The sequence below is a fragment of the Triturus cristatus genome, chromosome 1_2 (genome assembly GCF_964204655.1).
Source record: "Triturus cristatus chromosome 1_2, aTriCri1.1, whole genome shotgun sequence".
NCBI classification, from domain to species: Eukaryota; Metazoa; Chordata; class Amphibia; order Caudata; family Salamandridae; genus Triturus; species Triturus cristatus.
Window position 1 is genome coordinate 451,066,160 of NC_140580.1, and position 26,707 is coordinate 451,092,866.

At 50.6% G+C, this 26,707-nt stretch overlaps 1 protein-coding gene across 1 annotated transcript in view; it reads left to right on the forward strand.

The window, feature by feature from the left end:
• The first annotated feature begins 1,274 nt into the window (after positions 1 to 1,274).
• Positions 1,275 to 26,707, forward strand: part of CC2D2B (coiled-coil and C2 domain containing 2B) — a 1,427,481-nt gene continuing 1,402,048 nt past the window's right edge. Inside the window, 1 exon segment of the mRNA XM_085622020.1 lies at positions 1,275 to 2,585. Coding sequence (XP_085478146.1) covers positions 1,275 to 2,585 — 1,311 coding nt within the window.

A 26,707-nucleotide genomic window follows, 5' to 3' on the forward strand; every position in this document is an offset into this window, starting at 1 on the left:
CCTCCAGTGCAAAGAGTAGACACCCCAAAAATTACAACTATTCGGGATGACCTCGTGGAGAGTGATCACGAAGACCAAACAGAGGAAGAAGAGATACCCTAAGATGACATAGTAGTAGATGAATGGGCTCAATATATTGTTCCAACATCACCTTCATCACCCTTACCTCAGGCGAGCTCCCCGCCAGAAGACATTGCCAGTTTCCATGATCTGATGGAAAAAGCCTCGAAGAGGTTTGAACTTTCATTACCTGTGAAGGAGAATGAATGTTTTCTATATGATTTTAAGGAAACATCTCGAAAATCTGTAAGAGCTATCCCGATTATCCAACATATATGGGATGAAGGTCTGAAATTGATGAAGAATTAGGCCTCAGTACCAGCCTCAATTACAAAAATTGAAAAGAAATACCGTGCTCCTGAGACTTCTCCAGCGTGCCTGATTGGACATCCACGTCCTGAGTCCGTTGTTACGCAGGCAGCACAGAGACGTTCCAAGAATCCGGTCTCTTCTTGTTCGGTCCCCCCTGACAAGGAGGGTAAGAGGTTGGATAGCGTGGGAAAGCGCTTTGCGGTAATGGCAGCAGCTTCCATCAGGGCAGCAAACGCACTAGCTCTCATCAGCAAATACAATAGACAAATGTGGTCGGACATCGCACCAATTCTGTCCCACCTTCCGGACGACAAGAAAGAGGAAGCAACTACAATTCTTCAGGACGGAGCCAGAGCAGCCTCGGAGTCCATTGATATAGCGATGGACATTGTCTCAGTGAGCTTCAGGCAGATGGCTGGAGCGGTGGCGCTTCGCAGGCAAGGATGGCTGAAATCAACATCTTTCAGACCTGAAGTCCAAGCAAAAATCATGGACATGCCTTTTGATGGGGAGAGTCTTTTCGGGAAACACATTGATGAAGAGCTTCAGGGGATAAAGGCAGACACGGCTAGAGCTCTGGGGTCCTTACAACAGGGCCGTTTTCAATCTTTTCGTGGTAGAGGATCGAGAGGACAATACCATCCGCGTTCCTCTTTTCAATCAAACAGGTACCAACCTTACCAACAGCAGGGGTACCGCCAATTCTCCAACAATCAGCAGTATCGGTCCTCTAACACCGCCTACCAACAGCAGGCTAGGAGGCAACCTGCTGCGAGAGGAAAGACACAGGACTCTGGTAGGAGGCAGTGATGTTCTTCAGGCGCCTCCGGCCCGTCTCACATCAAGCAGATCCATTACCTCTCTCGTTATCTCAATCATTGGCAGTCAATAACATCGGACAAATGGGTGTTGGATATTATAAATCAAGGCCACACCCTAGAATTCTTGCAAAAACCTCCATCTCAACCTCCTATTCACAGAAGCAAAACCATCTTTCAGTCCTCAAGGCAGAAGTCTTAGCTCTCATTGTGAAAGGAGCAACAGAAAAAGTTTCCCCAGAACAACAAGGGAAAGGATTCTATCCGCACTTTTTCCTTATAAAGAAAAAGCAGTCTACCAAATGGAGGCAGGTAATGGACCTCAGGGATCTGAACAAATACATAAAGAAAATTTTGTTCCGCATGCTGCCTTTGCAGGAAATCCTCCGATTACTACGCAGAGGAGATTACATGACATCATTAGACCTCTTCGATGCGTACTTCCATATCCCAATTCACAGAAAGCACAGACAGTATCTGCGGTCCGTGGTGGCGGGGCACCATTACCAATTCAAAGTATTGCCCTTCGGCCTCAGATTTGCACCAAGGGTTTTCACAAAGTGTATGGCGCCGATCGCAGCACACTTGAGGCAGCAAGGTCTCCAGATTCTTCCATATTTGGACGACTGGCTGATAAAAGGCGCTTTGTACCAGGAAACGCAACGGTCCCTAATAAGTTGCATGGATCTATTCCAAGAATTAGGGCTTCGGATAAACAAAGAGAAGTCTTCTCTTATTCTGGCACAATCACTTCAATTCCTCGGAGCAATGTTAAATAATCGGGAAGCAAAAGCATACCCTTCGGAAGAACGTATACAAAAGATTTTGTGTTTAACAGCATCAATAAAATCCACTTCAATCAGGATCTTCAAATCTTTGCTGGAAATGATGTCATCCGGCATCCCATTGGTTCACAACTGTCGCCTGCGCATGAGACCACTGCAAGAATCTCTAGACAAGCAATGGGTTCAAGCCCTGGGTTCATTCGAGGACAAACTCAATATCAACACTCAGATGAAACGTGAACTGTCATGGTGGGGCATCAGGGGCAACTTAACAAAGGGTCTTCTCTTCGAACCTCAGTCTCCCAGTTACATCATGAATTCAGACGCTTCCTTACAAGGTTGGGGAGCACATTTGCAAGACCTAGAGATTCAAGGTCATTGGTCAACTCAAGAGGCAACTCTACACATCAATCTATTGGAATTAAAAGCAGTATTCCTGGGTCTTCAAGCCTTTCTTCCCAGAATTCGTGGCTCGCCGGTCCTTGTCAGGACCGACAGTATAACAACAAAGTTTTATCTTCTGAAGCAAGGTGGTACAAAGTCAAAATCCCTGTCAGCACAAGCCCAGGAAATTTGGAATTGGCTCTTACAGCACAACATCGCTCTGCAGGTAGAGCACGTTCCTGGAGTACACAACACAAGGGCAGATTACCTAAGCAGATCATCTTCCATTTGCCATGAATGGGAACTGAATCATGATCAACTCCTACGAATATTCAGTCTGTGGGGCAAACCGAAATTAGACTTGTTTGCGAATCAAAACAACAAGAAATGCAAACATTTCGCAAGCAGATTTCCGCAAAAAGGATCGAGAGGAAATGCTATACACCTTTGCTGGACAGGGATGTTTGCATATGCGTTTCCCCCATTCCCTCTAATTCCAAGGATTCTAAGAAAAATGAGGTCGGAACCATGCCACATATTTTTGATAGCCCCGGCTTAGCCGAGACAGTTCTGGTACACAGAACTTCTCCAATTGTCAGTGGAACCCAGAGTGCAATTTCCAATAATTCAGGATCTAATCTTCATGAATCACGGACAGATTCTTCACCCGCAATTGACCTCTCTAAAATTGTCAGCTTGGAACCTTATGAGCATGAATTTCAATCGCTAGATATTCCTCAAGAATGCCGACAGATACTAGCAAGTTCTAGAGCAATTTCTACTAACAAAACCTATACAGCAAAATGGAAGAGATTTTGCAATTGGTGTTTAACAAAGAATTTGCATCCTTTTAATTCTTCTCCAGAGCAAATACTTCCATATCTACTTCACCTAGCCAAGGCCGGACTTTCTCATGCATCTATAAAAGTACATCTGGCGGCTATCTCCAGATACCGCAGAACACCGGATTGTCCAACGCTTTGGTCTCAAAGACTGATTAAAGAATTCCTAAAAGGTTTGTTCAGACAGTACACACCAATTAAACATCCACCGCCTCCTTGGCAGCTCAACACGGTTTTGTCTCAACCCATGAGAGCTTTGTTCGAACCGATTCACAAAGCTGAATTGCAGTTCATCTCATGGAAAGTAGCTTTACTTCTTACCCTCACTTCGGCCAGGAGGGTCAGCGAGACCCAAGCATTTTCGGTTACGGAGCCATTCCTACAATTCAGACAAGATAATTCTCAGGACAAATCCAAACTTTATTCCTAAAATTCCTACGACTTTTCATCTCAATGAACCAATTGTGTTGCCCACATATTTCAAGAACCCTTCCGCTGCAGCAGAAAAATCTCTGCACACGTTGGACATTAAGAGATGCCTCAAATTTTACATAGAGAAAACAAAATATTTTCGTAAAACAAATCAACTGCTTAGAGCTTATTCTGGGCCCAGGAAAGGTTTGGCCCTCTCAAGAACTTCCATTTCAAGATGGATTGCATCTGCCATTGTTTTATGTCATGAAAAAGCAGGAAAACCTTTGCACACGAGAGTGCGCCCTCATTCCACTCAGAAGATGGCAACTTCAACAGCGTTGCTGGCAGGTGTCTTGCTTCCGGACATTTGCAGAGCGGCAACTTGGACAAATGTACACAAGTTTACCAGATATTATTGTCTGGACACGCAGTGGAAAGTAGATTCAGCAGTGGGTCAAGCAGTTCTGCGGCACCTGTTTCACTAAGGTACTTGTCTTTCACTATATGGTTTGTTAAATATATAATTGTGTATATATATATATATATATATATATATATTTTCACAGCTGTTAAGGTCAGTTTTGTAGTTCTTAATGAATCTTTTATCTTACAGCAATTTCAATCTATGCAGTATAGCGTTTAAAAAAAAAAAAAGACAATGCAAAGCCTTGGAGACAAAGGTGTCTATCCTAGAAACACTATATAGGATAAGGACTGCTATCTATTCTGATACAAGCATGTGAATCTATGAAAGATTCAATACTGGAGAAAAAACGAGTTACTTACCTGTACACTATGGTTCTCCAGTATTATCTTTCATAGATTCACATGCGGCCCGCCCACGTCGCCGTTTCTTCTTAGGTAGACCGCCTTTATCTCTGGTTTCATCCGTAGCTCACTCTTGGGCTGTTGGAAATCTAAGGTATGGTGGCTCTGCTGGCGGTGGTGTATCTCAGGGCTGGCTGCTGATTGGCTGTTGTTTGGGCCACATAATGAGGATCAGTGATTACACAAGGATATACTCTCTATGGTTTCCAGGCAGTTTTTTCTTTTACTGCTATGGTTATTCCTTTACCGTGAGACTCCCACCATGACGACGGGGAAGATACAAGCATGTGAATCTATGAAGGATAATACTGGAGAACCATAGTATACAGGTAAGTAACTCATTTTTTCCCACCTTCCCTCTTTTGCTTTGACTGTGTTGGGCGAAGGAGGTGGGTGAGGGAAGTTGGGATCTAGCATCCGTTCCTTCCATTTCGCTCCTGCAGAATACCCAGGTGAGCCTTACTGATGCATCTGCAGTGTATGGTGCTTCTATGTGCAATGATTCCAATGCTTACTTTTCTAGTAGTCATCCCTATGTATTTTAAATTACATGGGTAGGTAATCAAGTAGACTACTTGTTTAGTATTGCAATTAGTTTTCTTAGTTCCCAAGGGGTGCATAGGCCTAGGTCTATTTCTTTCATTGCTTTAGTGTCCTGTGACTTCAGGGAGTCCTAGTGCTGTATATATGGTGTTAACAGGTCTATGATTAAGTTTGGGTCTCGTATGCATTAGGGTGTCATGTAGGCTTGCTGCTTTTTTGTGAGAAAACAGTGGAAGGTCCCAGTGTCTTGTACCTGTATTTAAGATCCGCCAGTTTTGTCTGATTATTTTTTTTATTTGGTTGGATGCTACATTGTATGTGGTTACACATACTAAGGGTGCATCTGTTTTTTGGTGCGTGGAAGTTTCCCAAAACGCATCCCGATTTTGGTTTCTTGCTATTTTATTTGTTCTCTGTATTGTGCCTTCTGGGTATTTTGGGACCCTGAGTGTCTCTGCCAACAAATTGGCCTGGTGTTTGAACTGTTTGTTTTGACTACAGTTCCTCTGTAGACGAAGGAACTGGCCATGTGATGTGGGAGATTTTCTCGTAATGCCCGAGGGTGGAAACTGTCAAACAGATTATTTTTGGCAGTGAGTTTATGAGAAGTGTCCATTTGGACTCTTTTCTTGATGGTAAATGGTTGCGTTCAGAAATGTTAGTGAGTCTTTGTTGATGGTGTGTATACATTTTAAATTCCTGTCCTGATTGTTGAGCCAGGTGACAAAGACATCATCTATGAAGCATTTCAACACTGAAACTTGTGTTTGGTAAGGGTTCCTGTAAAGTAGTATGCAGTTCCTTTCTAAATTGTATACATACAACCCTGCTACACTAGGGGCAGAAGTGCTCCCCATTGAAGTTCCGTGTGTTTGAAGGAACAGGCTTCCCTCAAATAAAAAAAAAAGTTTTGGTTAGAGTCAATCTTGTACATTCTATTTTAAATTCTCTGGGTGTCATGTATTTCCAATTTTCTCCTTCTAAGATGTCTCTTATTACTTCCAGTATGTCATTTTGGGGAAGGTTAGTATAAAGACTTTATACATCAATCTTATAAGTAGGTCTTTAATTTGTACTAGTAGATCTTTTCTGTCTTTCACTTACATTTTTGTTTTTGGGAGAATTAGTTTAAGGAAAAAGTCACAAAACTGTGACAAAGTCTCCAGGAGTGAGCCAATCGCTGAAATTATTGGTCATCTGGCCCGTGGGTCTCGATTTTTGTGAACTTTGGGCAGCATGTAAAAATACGGGATTCTATGGTTAGAGTTTCTTAGGAAGTACCCTTCAGGTTTGCTAATCCAGCCTTCACATTCAGATTCTTCAATCAGAGTAGCAATTTCTTCTTTTAGAGTTACGTGTGGTCATGTACCACAATTGTGTAATTCTGTCCATCATTCAGTAGTCTTTTACATTCTGTCCTTTATGCAGTTGTGGTTTGTAATACAATTCCCCCACATTTGTCTGCTGGTTTTATTACGATCTCAGTGTCATTCTGCAGTTCAGTCAATGCTGCAGTTCCAAGTTACTTAGTCTGAAAATTATTTTTTCTATTGGGATTTAATTTCTCCCCTCCTGAGTACACTGCTTTTTCGAAAGCCAGTATTTCTACTGGGGTGCTGTCGGTTGGGAGAGAGTATGTTGATTGTTTCCGCAAACCTGTGGTGGTTGTTTCTGAGTGGTCTTGGTCTCCCAAAGGTGCTTTGAGGCAGAATTCTCAGAAGAAACCCTTCAATTCACAATGTAGGTGAAATATGTCAAAATTAGGTGTTGGCAGGAATCCCAGGCCTTTGTTAAGGACTTGCATCTGGATGGGTGTGAGCCCTCTATTCGTCAGGTTTGTGACTATGTTGTTGACCGGCTTGGTCCCTGGTGTGATTATGTCATGCTCCTGGTGTGTACCTGGGAATCCTCTAGGTCCCATTGGACTCTGTTGTCCTTTTTAGGTCTCGCTGAGCCCAGCGCATGCGCTGGCTCGGAGAGACATTTTGTATGTGGCTTTTTTAAGTGCTGCTGGCTGGCCTAGCGCTTGCGTGCACGTGAGCATGCACGCGCGCTGCCGCCATGCGCTAGGGCAGCCAGCAGCACTCAGGAACGCCATTAGCGCGTCATCGCGATCACTTTCGCTTTCACAGCGATCGTGATCGCGATTACTTTCGTAGCATTGGCCGCGCGCGCACACAACTTCCGCTTCTCCCCCACCACCCCAATGCTTGTTGTAGAAGAGATTCTGATGCCACTTATACCTGCCTAAACCTTTTAATTGCATGCTTATGGCGAAAACAAAAACAAACTGTTCTTTAAGTTTTTTCATGTGTACGTTGTGTCTTCTCTTTCTATAATATTGCCCACATAATTTTCAGATTTACTTTTATAATTGTGACCCTACAAGCAAATCCAATCTGAGTGCCCTGAGTCACCATCCCCTTTAGCAGCCGTGTAGACCCGAAGTGAAGCCCTATCCCTTCTCCAACTCGCTTCTCCTGCGTCCCGAGTGCAGCTCTCGACAAAATCAAGCATCTATGAACTGAGCCTGAACTGCTGAACTTATACTGACGCTGTCCATGTAACAGTCTGCATTGTTCACAAGGTCAACCGTAGCCCGTGGGGGGCGGAGGAGCTAGGATCGCAGCATAAAAAACTCTTCAAAGTCCAACTTGCTGAGTAACAAAACAAGCAGCTGTGACTGTCTATGGCGTATTTGCATGGAAAGCAATCCACTCTATGGCAGAGGTGAACGCATTGAGAAGAATCCGTGGACTTCTTTCCCATCTGTCGTACCTTACTTTCAGAGGGGGCCTTCCCAAGCGGTGGCTCCATGCACACAAGCAGGTCTGCGCATCTTAAACACGCGTCAGATACTTGGCGCTCAGTCACTTGCGTATCCAGGGAATTGTCAAAACTTGGAGAGAAACCGTAATCTAATGTTTATTCCTCCGACCTGGTCCCGCACTGATGAATACGAAACGTCTCTTGGCCTTTGTGGGTGCAAAAGCCGAGTCCCTGCAGCGTGCTGCTGTGCACTGTGCAACTTGTACAACATAACCCGCTGCAGTAAAGAAGTGCGTTTATCATGCCCTTGCAATCATGTCCTACTCACTGTGTCTAAATAAATCAACTTTGCAACATTAAGTCTTTGTATGTGTCCGTGTTTAATTCGCCTTTTAGCAGTGCCCGGGCACCTGCACTCCCAGAAGGAGAGGACAGTGCGCCTGGAGTTGTACGGAAATAGATGATAAACCCAGGCTTTCAGGCATGCCCTACACGGAGGGACAACCCAGAACAAGCACCGGTTCATGTTACATCCGCATCCATGGACTATGTTTTCAGTTGGGATTGCAACGCCAGTGCCCAGAAGGAGTAAAACGCCTGAGCTCACCATTATTTAAGAAATTCCACTTAAGCAAAAATAGAATATGGCACTAACAAGACAATAACAGTACATGCTCGAGTTTGTGTTGGTTTTTGCAAGTTTTAATAGTCCCAAAAATCTGAGGTGGGTGCTCTTTTCATCTATCTAGCGTGAGTTAAGGGATAATATACAAAGAAGTGGGCGCCTTTTGACCTGTCCGAAGCGTGGACCTACACCCCTTACTGAAAATCTACTGCCATTGTACTTATTATGTGCATGCGAGGGCAAGCACATGTGCTACAGTTATGGTTTTGTTGAATAGCTGCGTGGTCAACAAGAAGTGGGAAGTCACTCCTATCAAATCATAAAAATAAAGCACAGTACACATAGGTACCAGAGGTTTTGCCTGGGTGGCATTTTTTAGATGTGATACATTCACTTTAGTGTCATGAGAGGCCATAGCCATCTAAATGACAACACATACTTTGAAAGGGAGTGTTTTTCAAAATGTGCATTACCGTGCACACTACTCCTGCAAAAGGCACAGTATCTTTCTGCTTGATCATGTCATGACTTTGAAATAACATAGACTGCTGAATCGGAGAATGCTTAGCTGTATGTGGTGGTAATATGGATTTAATTTTTTAAGGTACACGTTCCTGCTATATATTTCGTACTCTGAGTGAGAGTTTTAACTCAGTGTGAAAGTTGCGCATTAAAACGTGATGTCCAGAACAACGCTTCTGCATACCCTCAATCAAAAACAAACATTGGCATAGCCAATAGGTCTCGCCTTTGGGACATTATAAGTGTTTAGCCATGCAACAGTGGATGTTGTTGCACCAAGGATATTGTGCTGGATAACCAAAGACTTATAAGGTCCCAAAGGCGAGACCTATTGGCTATGCCAATGCTTGTTCTTTCTTCCTCTGTGGCCCTGGCCTCGGCCTTACAAAGGAGGGCGTTGATTGCCTTGAAAATACTAATTAAGCCATGTAGGTGATTTATGTTTATAAGTGTGTGTGTCTTTTGATTTCACTTTTTAAAGTCTTGTGAAATGTGCGTGCTTTTAGATGTTTTAGAACATTTATCACTCAATGCAATGCAAGATATTTCACTATTCTGTGGCTTTTTTTTACTGCACTATACTTGGTGCCGCAAACATGGAGACATCGTATTGCAGAATGTCAACAATTTTGTCCTCTTACATTTATTCTCTCTTTCAGCAATGGCCATACCAGAAGGAGTCCGAGCAGTATGGTCTGTATTTTGCGTGCATGCAAAGATTTAGATGAAAGCATATAAATAGGTGAATAAACCATAATATCCTTACAAACATCATACTGTTTTTTAATATTGCCCTGTGCCTCGCACATTTAAACACTAATAGAGGGGGCATGGCTAAGATGGCGGAAGGCTAGGACGTGTTTCCAGATCGCTCCGAGCCGCCGCCTAAACAGAGCATTCCATTAGCGCCCGCCGAGCAATGTCCAATGCCCCACCGGAGTTTCTACAGACACCCAAAGGAGAGAGGCACAATCAGACCTCAACCGAAACGTCCAGGGCCCTGGGGCTCACCGATAAGAATCTCGAGAAGAGCGGCGAGGTGGAGGAGCACGCCGCGGCCTATGGCGCTCAGCCTACCCCGAAGCACAGAGGGAGCAGCCCCGCGACGGACCAAGAGAAGCAGTAGGGTACTGCAGGACTGGGGGAGTGGGATGGCTCTCCCCGCACTGTGATATAGTCCCGTTGGTCCCTAAGTATAGTGCCAATATCGGCAACAGTTGTCACAAAACACATAAGTACATAAATAAACCACACGACACTGTATTGTAAGTGGAGAAATATTGCTGCAGGTTTATTAGCATAACCAATATGCAAACATGGTGGGTTATCTTACGGGCGATCCCAGGGCAGGCCAGCCCCTATGCCCCTGCCCGTCTGATAAGCCTAGAGTCACCATGGCAACGCCAAATGGTGTATACCAACTATTGGGAGGGGCCACCCCTCCCATCCGTGGACCCCCAGTCCACTTGCTTCACACGCTCCCCGTGATGGGTGGGCGGAGCATACATGGCAGCCCCCGGTTGCTCAGACCCACAACCGCCTGTCGGCTAACAGGGGGGCGCCGTCGTTCTTCCAGGGAACAATGCTAAAACATCCCTGGGTATCCTGGCTTAGCACCCCGCGGTGCTGCTGCATGATGTACCCCTTGGTATGTGCAGACCCTGGATCGCCCTGTAACTCATCCTGCAACACAAAGTAACATTGTTAGAAGACCTAACCCCCCCTTTGTACCTCCGGGCGCTGGGTAAGCGGAGGGGCGGGCAAGGCGAACGAGAGGACAAGAGGGCGAGGAGGGGGTGGAGACAGTATAAATACCCCTGTCTCCTCCCCACCCCTGCCGGAAGCAGCCATCTGCTGGGGTCTCCCCTGGTGTACCCAGGGACTAGACCTCCCACCCCTGTGCCTTCCTGTGGCACTAAGGCGGCCGCCCTCTTGGGGGGGGGGGGCGCTGCGCAAACCCCCCCCCCAGGCAGCCTTACAGAGGGCAGCAATAAAGACCCTGTGCCTGCGCCTTGGCACAGACCCTGGAGGGGCTGGGCGGGATGTCGGGGCTCACTGATCGGAGCCTGGAGTGTGGACACACAGCAGCGGGCCGAGGCCTGTGGCTTGCGGCTGCCCCCTGATGCAAGCACCGAGGGGTGCACGGCCCTGTAGCGACCCCACAGGAGGCTGCTGACTATGTGGCATGGGGCAGCCTTCTCCCCTCATGGCGCTGACCCTCCTACAGCCCTAATAGAAACGGCGACCGGGACCTGGAGAACACCACCTAGCCACAAAATAGGACGGGCTGTGTCTCATGAGATCCCAGTGCGCACTCAAAACAGGTAGGCCCAGTGCTGTGGCCTACATCGCGTGGCCTATCCTCAGTGGGGGGGCGCCTCTCCCTTTGGTTGGGCAAGGCCGTCACGAGTGCAAAGCAGACGGCGAGGAAGACCGGGACCACGGCCCATTGCGACCGCGACAATCCTGAGGTGACCCACGTGTGCAGAGGCCCCTAGTAGCTGCAGCTAGTTTAGTGGACAAGGGATGCGAACCCTGCGCAGATAGAGGTAGGCCCAGCTTGTCTTCTGCATCTCTTACGCAGGTCCAACAACAGCCAATCTGTTATAATTGCCGCAGAGGTGGGAGCAGGGGCCTGCCGTGACACGTGAACCGAGCGACTCCGGTGGGATTGGAGGGCCTTGCGTCAGTTGAGAGCTCACTCTCACGCCAGACCAGATCCCTGAATCAACAGGCGAGACACGGCTGAATGGATGCCAGTCCAGACGAGACCTTCCCTGAAAGCGTCTCTCAGCAACAGAGGTATGGACTGGAGGGATGGCGGGCCTGAAATGTAGTGAGCGACCCTAGCACAACCGAACCCAGCCAAGGGCCCAGGCAGACAGCGCTGCTGCCTCCTAGACACATATTAGTCTGAAGCCCGACAGAGCGTTCCCTCCCCCCCCACCGGAGAGTAGACTCCAAGAAGAAACATCATTCATGTGTGGACCTAGGGACTCGGCCCACTGCTTGAACGGCGGGGGCATCTCGACTGACATGCCGCTGACCGCGGCCCCCGCAGGGGGCCACTCGGCGGTCGGCGCCTTAGTGGCCCCGGGGCCCCGGTCTCCCCTCCCCACTCCCTCCTTCGGGGGGGCGGGGGCAGGGACTCCGACTGGTGCCCCCCCTTCGTGTCAGGGCCGGAAGTGACGCGCAATGCGCGTCACTTCCGGGCCCAGGGGTGAGGGGGAGGCTATTTAGCCTTCCCCCACCCTCACTGGCGACCTCTTTGTCGCCCACCTCGCCTTTGACCTCGCCGCATCGTTCCGTCGTCATCGCCTCGCGGGTCCCGCCGTCACCATTTTCAGTACGTAGGTGAGTCTTGCTTAACCCTTCTCGCCCCGGCCCCGTCCCTGGGCAGTACCAGGTCGACGGGGCCCTGTGGCCCGGATGGCCGCGGGCGGGGAGGGCGCAAGTTGGGCCACGATGGCTCGGGGCCTTGTGTGGGATGTTGTCCTTTGCGTGCTAAGCGTTAAGGGGCTAACCTCTACTGGGGTTTATGGCCGGGGGGGGGGAAATTCGCTTGTCCTTATGTGCGGGAACTGTCGGCCGTTTGTGAGTATTGGGTCTCCGGGTGCCCCCCCCCTCCCCCTTGCCCCGGCGGGTGCTCACGGGGCATCTCGGCGCTTCGATCCGGGGATATCAGCCTGCACTTATGGCTCAGCGAGGCGCGAGTGGGCTGAGCAGGCAGGACAGCTCAGTGGGCTAATGCGCATAACTGAGCAGTCGAAGGCGCTTAGGAAACGTTTCTGTCTCTACGGAGACGCGGTTTCGAATACCACTGCAGCTATTTAGTGTAAAACCCAGCTTGGTTTTGAATATTAACTCTGACCTCTTCGGTCCGCTTGCTTGTAATCTAGAGCGTGTGCGTGTTCCGTTTACCGGTGCGACTGTTCCGTGCCGAGTAACGAAATTATCTTCGTTTTACGCCCTGGCTGTGTGTTGCTGGAGGGAGGGCCTAATGATTAGTGCGCACGGTACCGCACCTGGAGGGACGCTGTTTTGGGGGCACAGAAGCATGCATGGTCTTGTTTTCGTGTCACATTGGGACGTTTGTGGAGCCACGCGGAAAGGTTTTCGTGGCCGAGTGGTCAGAGCTGCTGCGCCTGTTGGCGCGCGGGGATAGCTTTTCCGAATAGGTGGGGGGGGGGCGTGTGTGTCGGCGGGCACTGGGAGCTGGGTAGGTTCATGGAGCCTGCCGCCCTTCGACGGTCCGGGTCAGGTTCGTCTTCCCCCCGGACACGGGTCAGGGGCACCAATGACTGGTGGCAGAGGCGCTGGGCTGGTGTCTCCTTTCGCCCCCTGCTTACAGCGCCCCTCGATGCGGGGGCCGGCACGCGTGCGCATAACTGCGGGTCTGAGCGTGCGCGATGCAGATACAACAGGCCCATTCGAATGCGGATACGATTCTATTGAGCTCCGAGAATTTCGGGTCGAGCACGCAATATTTAAGCATGTCAGGCCTTATGAATCGAACGGGGTGGAACACTATAACGGTTCATTTAACGCGCTTGGATACCGTCGGGCCTAGCTAGCGCGCGTCGCTGCATTACATAGGGGACAATGGCTCAATGGGCAGCAGTAAATTCATTGGCTTGGCACAGGCGCGCACCATGTTGTTGCTTGCCAGGTATCGGGTTTGGGGTAGGTGTAGAGGCGAGCAGGGTGTGCATTATTAAAAGCGATATGTGTGAACACCAAATCATCTGCTGTCGGTACATCGTATTTCATGCAATATTGAGGCGGCAACCTAAACAAAGGCATTTGTGTGCAGAAATGCCGCGCGCGGTCGGGTCACCGGCATGGGATCTCGTGGATCTTTATCCCGCCAACCCCCCTCCCCCCTCCTGGTTCAGTAATCCTATGCAGGGTAATGGTTTAAAGTGCACAATCTTGTTTGCGCCTAGGAGGATTGATGCATGGGGGGGGGGGGGGCATGCGTTGTACATGTTGCCATCATTATTGAGGAGATAAGCGTAGTTGCTTCGTAGTCGAAATGAACACAAATTTGTAACGGACATCCTAGGTCGGGGAAGCAGGCTGCGAGCCTCGTGGTTGCGTCTCCATTTAACTCGCCCCCCCCCCCCCCCCCCTTTTTGGGGCAGCGCGGGTACTGTGCATTTTTCACTTCCGGACAGTGAGTTGGCCCCCGTGCCTGAATACGTAATGTAAAGCGCGCCAATAATTTCCTAGTGCACGCTATATAAATGCGAATGAATGGAGATTTGACGCGTTCGCTTCCCGTGAGACAGCGACTTTGGGGCAAATGGGCACCAGGAAAGTAGTACGGGGGTGGGGCGCAAGCGAGCACCATGCTGCTTGCCAGGTTCAAGGTGGGGATAGGGGTAGACGCGAACAGGGTGTGCGTGGTTAAAAGTGATTTGTATGAGCACCTGTTTCCCCCCCCCCCCGCGCCCACTTGACACCCCCCCCCCCTTTTTCTGCGTTTCAGTCACGCCTTTTCGTGTATGCATATTTCTTGTGCTTATGCTGGTTTCTCTTTCAGTACATTCGTCCGCTTTCGGTGACTGGAGGATTATTAAGTGGCAACAGAGAGACGCGAGCCAAACATCCTCCGTATTCGGGTCTCGGACGGGAATAAGAGAGAGCAACTGCTAAGTGATGGACAGCCAAGGATTATCCCCCCCCTTTTCACACCAGGGACACAGGTTGAGGAGTCCGTGCCGGACACTTCGGAGGAAGCCCGGATTGCCGCATTCTTGGAGCTGACGAGGGCCAAGGGTTTAGCTTGGGCGACTGAACTATTGAAAGCCAGTACCCCCCCAGACTCTGGGATATCGATGGACGGTCCGGCTACGGATAAGGATGTAGGGGAGGTTGCGGGCCCGTCACGGTCGAAAAGAATCCGCCGCCCCACGAGCAAAGACTTTCCGGTTGAGCAACCACCGGCTCGAAATAGAGCGGCCCCTCTTCACAGGGCCTCAGCGACCCCCCAGGCGGCGGTTGGCTTGGGGACGGGGACGCACAACATACTGCCTTGCCCACCCCATGCGACATTTGCATCAGCCGAGGATCTGGGTAAGCTTTCAGACACTTTAAAAGACTTCATGGCGGAGGTCAGATCCGGTCTTTTGCTTGCCAGGTCACCCCTAGGGGTCGGCCCGTCCGCCCCACCGCCGCCGAGTGTGACCCCGGCGCCGGGGGGCTTCACGCAGGTCTGGGGTCAGCCGCCGGCTGCGGTGGAACCTCCTCCGCGGCCCCCACCCCCAGCTGCTGCTGTGGCCGAGAGCGCGGCAAGTGCGGTCGATCCCGCAGTAGTGGTTCCCCCGGTGGTACCGACGCCGGCACCAACACTAGCCGTAGCACCTAAGCCTCTAGTTACCACGGCCCCGCTAGTATCGGGCCGCTGCTCACTCGCTTGGATGGTCCCTTTAGTGGCCAAAGAAGGGATTTGGCGCAGGGAATTTATCGATATCTTCACCCTTCTCATGCATGGGGCGGAGGGGGTAGATACCAGGAGGATGGGCAACAAGGAAGAGGACAAGAGGGTGCGGTATCATTTATATCCCGCCAAAAATATTGGGACTTGGGGTCAGGCCTTTGCCATTTTTGCGGCAGTAATAGTGGAGAAATTCCCAGACGAAGGGCCAGGTCTCTTCCACTATGCAAGCGTGATTACAGAAGAGGCTGCTAAGGGTGGGGGCATGGGATGGTACCACTACGACTGTGTCTTCCGTAGACAAAGAGCAATCTGCCCAGATCTTGAGTGGGACCAGTTGGAGGTCCGTTTATGGGTAAAACACATGGGCAAGCATACTGAGGGGTCTACGACAAAGTCAGGTACAGAGAGCGGTGTAAAGAGCAAAGAGAAAGAGGATAAACAGGAGAGGAAATGGCAGAACAGGAAGTCCTTTCGGGGCGGTCGTGGGGGGGGTCGCAGGCCTGGCTTTCGGGCACGGTCTTCTGGGACTTGCAGGCTCTTTAATGCAGGGTTCTGCTCCTGGGACAAAACATGCCGTTTCTCACACAATTGCAGTGTGTGCGGGGCACCCCATGCCGCCACCGTATGCTCCAAGCGCGACACTCCCGACAAGCCTTCCTCGAGCAAGTAGCCCAGGGGGGGTTCCCCCTCCCGCGCTTTGGCCCCCCGCGAACACATCTGCCAGCGCGCATGCCCTTGCCCCACACGACCATGTGAAAGGGCCCTCTCCCATCAGCGTAAAGAACCTCCTCAGCGCCCTCCGCGGATACACTAGCAGGGAAGGGTCCCTCATTTCTGAGGGCTTCTTAGACGGTTTCCGCATTCCTTATCAAGGCCCCTTAGTGAGCAGGGATGCGGAGAATCAGAAATCAGCTAGGGAGCACCCGGAGGTAGTGCGGGATAAAATAGCGAAGGAGGTGTCTTTGGGCAGGGTGGCGGGCCCTTTTTCCTCACCCCCTATGCCCCACTTTGTGATTTCTCCCCTGGGGGTGGTACCAAAAAAGGAGCCAGGGGCTTTCCGACTTATTCACAACCTATCACACCCAGAAGGGGACTCCGTGAATTCCTGGCTTGACGAAGGTAGATGCTCAGTGTCTTACTGCTCCCTAGACCTGGCAGTCGACATGATCAGGAGGGCAGGGAAGGGAGCCTGGTTGGCCAAGTCTGATATCGAATCGGCCTTCAGGCTCCTGCCAGTACACCCGGACAGCCAACACCTTCTGGGCTTCAAGTGGGGGGACCAGGTCTTTTATGATAGGTGTATGCCCATGGGTTGCTCGGTGTCTTGTGCGTACTTTGAGGCGTTCAGCTCCTTCCTACAGTGGGCCTTAACAAACAGGTATGGCATTGAGGGAGTGACCCACTACCTGGATGATTTCTTGTTCATCGGGGGAGCTGACTCGCAAGATTGTGCACGGGCGCTGCAATGTTTCAAGGAATTGGCAGGACACTTGGGCGTACCTTTAGCTCCTGGTAAGACCGAGGGTCCGGCGCAGGTTTTGGTATTCTTGGGCATCGAGTTGGACACGGTAAAGGGCGTGTCCCGACTCCCTGCGGATAAGGTACAGGCCTTGCGTCAGGAGATCTGCGATCTACTGGGTAGGGACAAGGCTACTCTGGGTGAAATCCAATGCCTGCTAGGGACTCTGAATTTTGCGGTAAAGGTCATACCCATGGGGAGGGTCTTTGCACGCAGGTTAGCAAGGGCGACCGCTGGTATAAAAAAGAAACATCACTGGGTCAAGCTGGGGACAGGTTTGAAGCAGGATCTGGTGGTGTGGAGCGAATTCCTAGCCCGCTTTAATGGGACGGTTATTTGGAAGCAGCCCTGGATTGATAGTCAGGAACTTTGTCTTTTCACAGATGCCTCAGGCAGGGAAGGTTTCGGGGCTATCTTGGGCGAGGAATGGTGCGCTCAGGGATGGCCCAATGTTTGGCGCAGGCGTAGGATCACCAAAAATGTGACTGTTCTGGAGCTCTTCCCGATTGTTGTTGCACTACACCTATGGCCGGCGGCGTTGTCAGACAGGAAGGTGGTATTTTGGTCTGACAACATGGCGGTTGTTCAGGCAATTAACAACCAGTCCGCTAGGTGCCGGCTGGTGCTGTGCTTACTAAGGGAGTTGGTCCGGGCATGCCTGCGCATCAATGTCGAGTTTAAAGCCAGGCACATTGAGGGTATTCAAAATGTGGCAGCTGACGCTCTTTCTCGTTTTCAGTGCCTCCGATTCAGGGAGGCCTGGCCGCGGGCGAGAGCGCAGATGACCCCATTCCCGGACCATCTATGGAGGATCCTGCAGTGGGACTGAGCCTGAAGGCGATGGGAGAAAGAGCTCTGGCCCCAGGTACCAGGAAGCGTTACAGCGCCCACATGGCAACATTCAGAGCAACTTCTGTAGCGCTGGGTACTTCAGGGGCTGCGTTGGTGTCCCAGGTCCGAGCATTTCTGGTGTGGGCTAAGGGACAGGGGAAAAGCCGTTCATGGGTAGGCAGTCACTTGGCGGCCGTAAGCCACGACACCAGGTTGTCTGGCGGGGCGGATCCCACTAACTCCTATCCCATCCGGGCCGCCTTGAAGGGCTGGGCTAGGGAGGAGCCCAGGGCCCCTGATAATCGGGCCCCCATTGATTTTGAAATCCTGAAAGGCATGCTAGGGGCTCTCGAGCTAGTCACCTACTCTCATTACGAGGCCACGCTGTTTTCAGCCACGTTCTGCTTAGCATTTTTTGGGGCATTCAGAGTCAGCGAGTTAGTGGCTAGGTCCAAGGTCGACTGTTCAGGGGATGCGCTGGCAATTTCAGATGTGTCTATTTCCGGGTCACTGACCATTCATTTACGCAAGTCCAAGACTGATCAGGCGGGGCGGGGGATCAGGGTGGTTCTTCAGCCCCTAGGTGACCCCAGGTTCTGCCCAGTACAATGGGTAAAGGCGTTGTTGGAGTACAGACCGCCCGGCCCTGGTTATCTTCTGTTGCATTCAAATGGTACCCCCGTAACTAGATACCAGTTCGAGCAGGTAATCAGGGCCAGCTTAGCCAAGGCGGGGCTCGCCCGGCCGGACAGAAGGTATTCCAGCCACTCCTTCCGCATTGGCGCTGCCACCGCCGCTCACCTGGCGGGATTAGAGGCCGCTCAGGTGAAGAAATTGGGGCGTTGGGAATCTGATTGTTATAAGATATATGTTCGCCCGTGAGGCAGCTTTTAGTTAATGTGTTTTGTGATTTTATAGTGTGTATCGTTGAAATCACCCTTTCTGATTAAATAACTTGTGTGTACACCATGTCTCCTCTTTATTAGGACGAGTGGTGTGGGTGATCGGGCATTCATTTGTCGCCCGGGCGGCCCAATGGGCATCGCACCGGAATTGGATGCGACACTTCCCTCAGACTGAAGTGGAATGGATGGGGGTGCCGGGGATGAGATGGTTCGAACTCAGGAATAAGATCGAGCAGAGACTAAGAGCACACGGATCCACCTTGCCCCACCTGTTGGTGATACACCTGGGTGGGAACGACCTTGTTACCCTAGGGAGACGATTGCTGTTATTAGCCATGAAAAGAGACTTAGGGGAAATCTGCAAGCGTCTGGGCGAGTGTGAGATCGTGTGGTCGGAGATCATCCCCCGCAGGTCTTGGCGGGGGGCTAAATCCTTAGAAGCGGTAGAGCACTCCAGGAGGCGCATTAATGGAGCAATGCGTAAGTTCACGTCCCAAAGGGGTTTGGGCTTTATTCGCCATGAGATGATTCGGGGGAATGTAAAGGGGTACTTCGACTTGGATGGAGTACACCTCTCCCAAATAGGCATGGACCTGTTTTTATTGGCTTTAAGCGAAGCATTGGTGAACAGAGGGTGCAGGTAAAGAGCTAGGTTGGTGGGGGGCCCTGGCTGCGACGGTTAGCCGCCTCCAGCGCTGTGGCGGAGTTACAGGGCGATCTGGAAGCAGGCCGGTACAAAGGGTACCTCTGCGCGGCACCACGTGGTGCCTGAGCCAAAATGAGGAGCCTCCAGAGAGGTCCCGGAAGCCGGACGGCGCCCCGCTAGGCCTGCGGGCGGTTGTGGGCCTGAACAACCGGGGGCTTGCTATGCGACGCTCCGCCCCGAGAGGGGGGGTGTGAGTAGAATTTCAACGGCACGTGAGCGAAAAAAGAATCACTTGGGGGGCAGCACTTGCGGGTCCTTCCCGTGCTGCCCGGCTCATCAGGCGGGCAGGTGAAGTAGATGGCCGCCTGCCCTTGGATCGCCCGTAAGATAACCCACCTATTACATACCCTGGAATTATGTAATAAACCTGCAGCATTTGTTACCCACTTACAACTGTTTCTTGTGTTTTCATTGGGTAACCTAATTTTGGGGGAGGGGGGAAAGCGGGGTGCCCCTGGGGGTACTATGCCGCTGACCGCGGCCCCCGCAGGGGGCCACTCGGCGGTCGGCGCCTTAGTGGCCCCGGGGCCCCGGTCTCCCCTCCCCACTCCCTCCTTCGGGGGGGGCGGGGGCAGGGACTCCGACTGGTGCCCCCCCTTCGTGTCAGGGCCGGAAGTGACGCGCAATGCGCGTCACTTCCGGGCCCAGGGGTGAGGGGGAGGCTATTTAGCCTTCCCCCACCCTCACTGGCGACCTCTTTGTCGCCCACCTCGCCTTTTTCCCTCCCTACCGCTTACCCGGCGTAGGCGTGGTGGGGTGGGGTTTTTTGCTGAGCGTTGTAATGTTTTCCTTTTCGTTGCAGGCGGAGTTACAGGGCGATCTGGAAGCAGGCCGGTACAAAGGGTACCTCTGCGCGGCACCACGTGGTGCCTGAGCCAAAACGAGGAGCCTCTAGAGAGGTCCCGGAAGCCGGACGGCGCCCCGCTAGGCCTGCGGGCGGTTGTGGGCCTGAACAACCGGGGGCTTGCTATGCGACGCTCCGCCCCGAGAGGGGGGGTGTGAGTAGAATTTCAACGGCACGTGAGCGATAAAAGAATCACTTGGGGGGCAGCACTTGCGGGTCCTTCCCGTGCTGCCCGGCTCATCAGGCGGGCAGGTGAAGTAGATGGCCGCCTGCCCTTGGATCGCCCGTAAGATAACCCACCTATTACATACCCTGGAATTATGTAATAAACCTGCAGCATTTGTTACCCACTTACAACTGTTTCTTGTGTTTTCATTGGGTAACCTAATTTTGGGGGAGGGGGGAAAGCGGGGTGCCCCTGGGGGTACTATGCCCAGTGACATCCACGGCTTCAGACCTGGACTTCATGGCCGGGAATAGGACAAAGAAGGAACGTCCCTCAAAGAAATAGTCGGGAAAGCCGAAGGTTCAGGGACAGATGATAAACCTGCAACCTAGGGATCGGAGGCCCGACTGGATTCAGATGATGGCGAGGGCCCAATCACCAAAGCATACCTATAATCTCTATTCTCCTTCTTGCGCACAGACCTGGGAAAAGACTCCCAGCTGATATCCTGGTGTGTGTCCACGACTACTAGATCAAAGAAGACATCCTCAGAAAGGCCAAAGACTCCCACCCAATCCACTTCAAGGGGATGTATGACGCTACATCGCAAACGTTTTCATCGCAAGCATTCACATCGCCGTCTTTAAATCGCACACACATTCACAACGCACGCTGTCACAACGCAACCCATTACATCGCTCCACCATTGAAATGCATAAAAAACACAATCACTACGCACACAAAGACACCGCATGCTTTAACATCGCATATTTTTCCCGAAATAACACACACTACATACATACAATGCATACAAAACACAATCACTACGCACACAAACACCCCGCATGCTTTAACATCGCATATTTTTCCCGAAATAACACACACTACATACATACAATGCATACAAAACACAATCACTACGCACACAAACACCCCGCGCTTTTGTACACATGTGCAGCTCCTGCCAATCTGAGCAGTGCTTTATTCGTGCTTTCTGCAAGCAGTATGGGCATTGTTTCTCAAAATATTTTGTCATAAGGGGGGGTGAAAGTGTAGGAGTCACATGTCATCCATACTGGTAGGCAGTAGTTTAAGAAACAGCATAGTTGGGAGTTTCCTTTAATAATAAGAATCGATTCTTAGCCAAATGTACCCTCTTTGCAACATTAATCAATGTTCTAATGTATATTTTGCAGTGTGTATGCAGTTCTGGGATGAAAGTTAGTAGCTCACTATTCTATATTAGGAAAGCTGTATAAACTTTCAAACAAGGCGCCACCAGGACAATTTGAGTATCGTCCACTTGGTGGCAGCGGAGCCCCATATGCTCGGATATGCAAGTAAATGTGCATGCGATCTAAAAACATCATGTGTTTCCCGTTGCACTTGCTTGCGTTGTAAACGTTAGCGAAGTAAATGTGCGCGCGATCTAAAAACCTGCGGTGTCAAGCCTCCCGCGATGTAAAAGCCGCGTTGCGATGGCAGCGCGTGAATACAGAGTCGTTGTAATGGGTGTTTCCCGTCATGGAGCACCTACGGAAAGCCAAGATACTCTACGCCTGGAGTCATCTGTTCTGCATCTGACAATGATCCTGCCCACGGGGCTCCGACTGGGTCTGGCGAGGCCTTTAAAGAGGCGGCGGAGGAGCGGATGGACAGTCGACCTTTTAGATGACCTGCCCCTCATGTGATCAACGGACCAACTCCAAGTCACCTGGAGGGGGCTCCTTCGGAACAGTCCTCTCTTGGCCGAACACGCCTCACCCCGACTCGTCAGACCTGACGGACTCTGGTCTCCTGTCATTGCTTATCCTTTTGTTTAAAGTATCCTTTACATTATTTTTAGGGTCTTTCTGTCTTCGTTCTTTTCTCCTCCTCTGCACCAACCAGGCCTTGGCATGGGCAGTAAGGGTACAGAGCCTCGTGCATTGGAGCACTACGCTACAGCTCAGCTACTAGACAGGGGCATAGAGGGCAAGCAGCATGACACACTTAAATATCAGGATGCATAACATCCGCCTGGTGAGTCTCAATGTGCGAGGTCTCAATAGCCCAGTGAAGCGCAAATCGATCCTATCCTACCTTGAGCATTCCGGAGGGGACATCTGCTTATTGCAGGAAACTTACCTGCTGGCTAGGGACGTCCACCGCATGGGCTCTCTCAGGTTCCCTAGACAGTACTGGTCCTCAGACTCAACTAAAAAGAACGGGGTAGCATATTACTCGCACAGAGATTCAAAGAGAAGGTCTCCAACGTCATAGCTGAGCACAAGGGCAGGGCAATTGGGCTTAGACTACAATGGACCCATGCACAGTTCCCTACCTTCCGCAGCTGCTGGCCACTCCTGACCAGGGGTGGTGTCTAGGGGGGACCTGAATCTAGTAATGAACACAGACTTAGACCGTTCTGGACAACTCACCACACAAGCCAGGACTCTCTCTCAGACCGGACACCAGTGGCTCACGAACAGCTCTCTCACTGATATATGGAGGCAGATTCACACCTCGACTAAGAACTATGCAAACTTTTCCACAGACCACAAAACCTATGCCTGTATTGACCATTTTTTGATTACAGATACTCTGGTGGGTAAGGTAGTTGACGCAACGATTGAGCCTCGTTCACTGTCTGATCATGCCATGTTCACATTATCACTAAACTTGGACGTCTCCCGACTGCGCACCTCGCAATGGCGTCTTCGTGATGCACTGCTACACTCAGACCAGATAACAAAAGCAATCCACAAGTCGCTCACAGGCTACCTTGCTGATAATGACCGTGGGGAGGTTCATCCAGCCTCCTGGTGGGAAACCTTAAAACTAGTCATTCGGGGAGAATTTATAGCTACCTCAGTAGGTGAAAACAGGCTTCGAAAAGAGCACAGAAGGGAGATAGAAGCAAAGGTAGCAGAGCTAGAATCCATACACAAACGTATGAGAGCCCCCGTATAAGGAGGGAGCTAGAAAAGAAACAACTCATCCTCAGCAGGCTAGACCTAGACAGAGCAGAAAACGCCCTACTACGACCGCGGCACAAATTCTTCCTCAGTGGCAATCGCTCAGGTCGCATCCTAGCCCATAAACTGCGCTCAGTGGCAATCACTCAGGTCGTATCCTAGCCCATAAACTGCGCTAACGGTAGGTCTCTGGGTCTATCTCGGCGGTTAGAGCCCCGAGTGTGACAATAGTGCATGCGGACTCAGAAATTGCGGAGGCCCTCTGCACATTCTATTTCAGGCTCTATGCGGAGGGTGATTCTCCCAACGGAGACTAAACTGCTTTTCTTCAAGGTGTGCAGCTCATTGCACTGGTGACTGACAGTAGCTTACATCGACTGCCCCATCCAGGTAGACAAGGTATTTTCTGTTATAGCCAGCCTCAAAAGTCCTAAGTCAATAGGCCCAGACGGCTTCACCCCCATGTTTTATAAGAAATTCTGCGAGGTCTTGGCTCCCATATTGACACAGCTTTTTAACTCATTTCTTCCATATCCGTGATCTTAAAACCTTCGAAAGACCCCTTGGACTGCACGTCCTAACGCCTAATCTCTTTACTGAACGTTGACGCTAAAATATTTACAGGGATATTCGCAGCCCGCATCAACCCATACATGGCAGGGTTTATTGACCTAGATCAAGCTGCCTTTATACCTACGAGACAATGCGGGGACAACACTAAGTGCCATTTGCATCTTACAGACCTCATTGACCGCTCTCAAACGGAGGCCCTCCTGCTGTCAATTGATGCAGAGAAGGCCTTCGACAGGGTACACTGGCTATTCCTGGTGGAGACGCTCCACCGCTTCAGTTTCGGGAGAAATTTCTTGGCTGGATAGGATGTATATATAAAACTCCCTGGGCATCGGCCAGAGTCAACGTATATTCCTCCAGACTTTTCCCTATTCGCAGAGGAACTCGACAGGGGAGCCCACTACCCCCCTACTATTCTTTTTAATATGGAGCCGATGGCCCAGATAGTTTCAGACAATGCTTTGATCTCCACGATTCGTTTGGGGGCCAACACGCATACTATCAGTCTATACACTGATGATGTGATACTGTCCCTGACAAACCCTGCGATCTCACTCGTGGCTTTGGTGGGCGAGTTCTCCTGCTTCAGTGAGGTGTCAGGATTTAAGATAAACCTGCTCAAGTCACAAATATTAAACCTATCTACTGCCCCTGCCACTGTGTAGGCCGTTGCTGGACAATTTCCATTCTCCTGGGCTAGCAATCATATAACATACCTGGGGATTCTCTTGGCGCGAACGCCTGCTAAATCACTGAAAGCTAAATACGGTCCACTTCTAGAGCAGACTAGCGAAACTTTAGCCACTTGGATACGGGCGGGTCTTTCTAGGGCAGGTCGTATTGCCGCAGGCAAGATGACAATCTTGCCGCATATACTGTACCTTCAACGCACTATCAATCGCTTCATTTGGGGTGGGAAACAACCGCGACATAGTTTTGCACAAATAACAAAATCCAAATCAGAGAAACAATGGTCGTTCAAGGACCAAACAATCGCAGGAATAAACATCTGGCGAGAGATCTGGCTCCCATGCAAGCCTAGGGCATGGAGGCTCTACTCCTCCCCGTCACGGCGACAACCCTAGGGTCTGGGATGCAATGGCAAATTGTCTCGATCTCCCATCCTTCCCCTCCCTGATGACCCCTCTGGTCGATAATCCAGATTTCCCACTGTGGTGTAGATCGGAGCCGTTACAGCAGTTGCGTGAGCAGGGCTGCAAAAGGGTAGGTTCCCTATCTGATCGGAACAGAATCATTCCTTTCAGCTCAAGAAAGACTACGAGATCCCCGCCTCTGAACACTGCCTATACAACCAAACACGGCATTGGGTAACCTCACCGGAGATGAAATCAGGGGCTTCCCGCCGCCTGACCCAGTTCAAAAAGTGGCTCATTACTAAAGAAGATGACAAGCACCTCATAACAGAATTGTACGCTTTCCTCTCAGTGGACACTTCTCCCACAAGAACTAAAGGGCAACCTAGGTGGGAGGAGGAATTAGACTAGGAGAGAGGATACACTTAAATTGTAACTAGCCAAGCTGAGGATGGAGGAAAACATGCTGGAGCATGCGATCAAGCTTAAGGAGCTGAATATCCAAGCCAAACCGGTGTAGTCTAGCAGCTGTGGTTGCAACATGCGTACAGTGTCCCAAAGGGGGGGCAAGGGTTCACATACCAAAGGATTAGGTGCCCAACAATGTGGTGGGAGATAATATTGACAAATGCTTCTCAGCTGATGAGGTGGCTCTAAGGGTGCACAGGGTTCCTGAAAGGTTCTGGGGGGGGGTAGCTTGTGGAGGAACATGCCCACAGTGGGGAGGGACACACTCCTGACACTAGAAGTTGAAGACCAAACAAAGTATACTCCCATGAAGGCCATTTTAGTCAAGAAATTTGGGTTGATATCTGAAAGTCACAACCAGAAATTCAGGGGTAGCCACAAACTCCCTACACAGTCCTAGGTTGATTTCTTGGACTACTCCAGCCAGACATTAAAAGGCTGGTTGAGGGGCAGCAAGGTAAGTGATTCTACTGGGATTTACAATCTCATTTTGAGAGAGCACATGCTGGATATTTGCTTTCTAGAGTTGCACCAGCACCTAGTGGACAGCAAGCTGACTGACCCCAGGAAGGTTGCCGAGGAGGCATACCTTGGGGTCAGATCTAGAGTGTCCAAGAAGGTATCTGAGGGAGGAACTCCTAAAAGGATGGTCAGGATTCACACCAGAAGGAGGGCCTGATAAAAGAAGGAGATCTCTCAAGCCCACCAAAACAGTTCTCTGGAAAGGGTCCCATACCCAATCTGGTCACCAGAAAATGAGCTTACCTGACATGAGTCCCTACAAACCCCCACTGTGCTATGAGTTCTTAGAGTATGGCATGTAAAGGGAGATCCCAAATGCACTAAGAGAGCACAGCCTCCCAATGGAGGTAAGACACCAGAGGTAGTAAGTGTAGTGCTTGGGGAGGAGTTTGTCCCAGTTAGTGGGGGGAGGGGAGACTAGGGGGGTGACCCTAGTGTCCCTGGGTGACTCAGAGATGGTCCCAAAGACCCATGTGCCATCTAATACTACCAAGTTTAGGCAATGGGTTACCATCAATGGGCAAGGTGTGGAGCCTCTGTGGGACACTGGTGCCAGTAGGACTATGATAAGGAGTCATTTGCTGCCCCCAGAGTAGATTTTACCAATGTATTCCACAAGGTTGTGGTAACAGACAGCCATGAGTGTCCCTACCCAGTAGCCTGTTCCATTTGAGTGGGAGGGGGTATCATGTCATAGCTGTGAGCTGTGCCATGTCTTTGGACTGTTTGCTAGGGAATGATCTAGAGCACGCTACCTGGAAGGAAGTAGTGCTCAGGT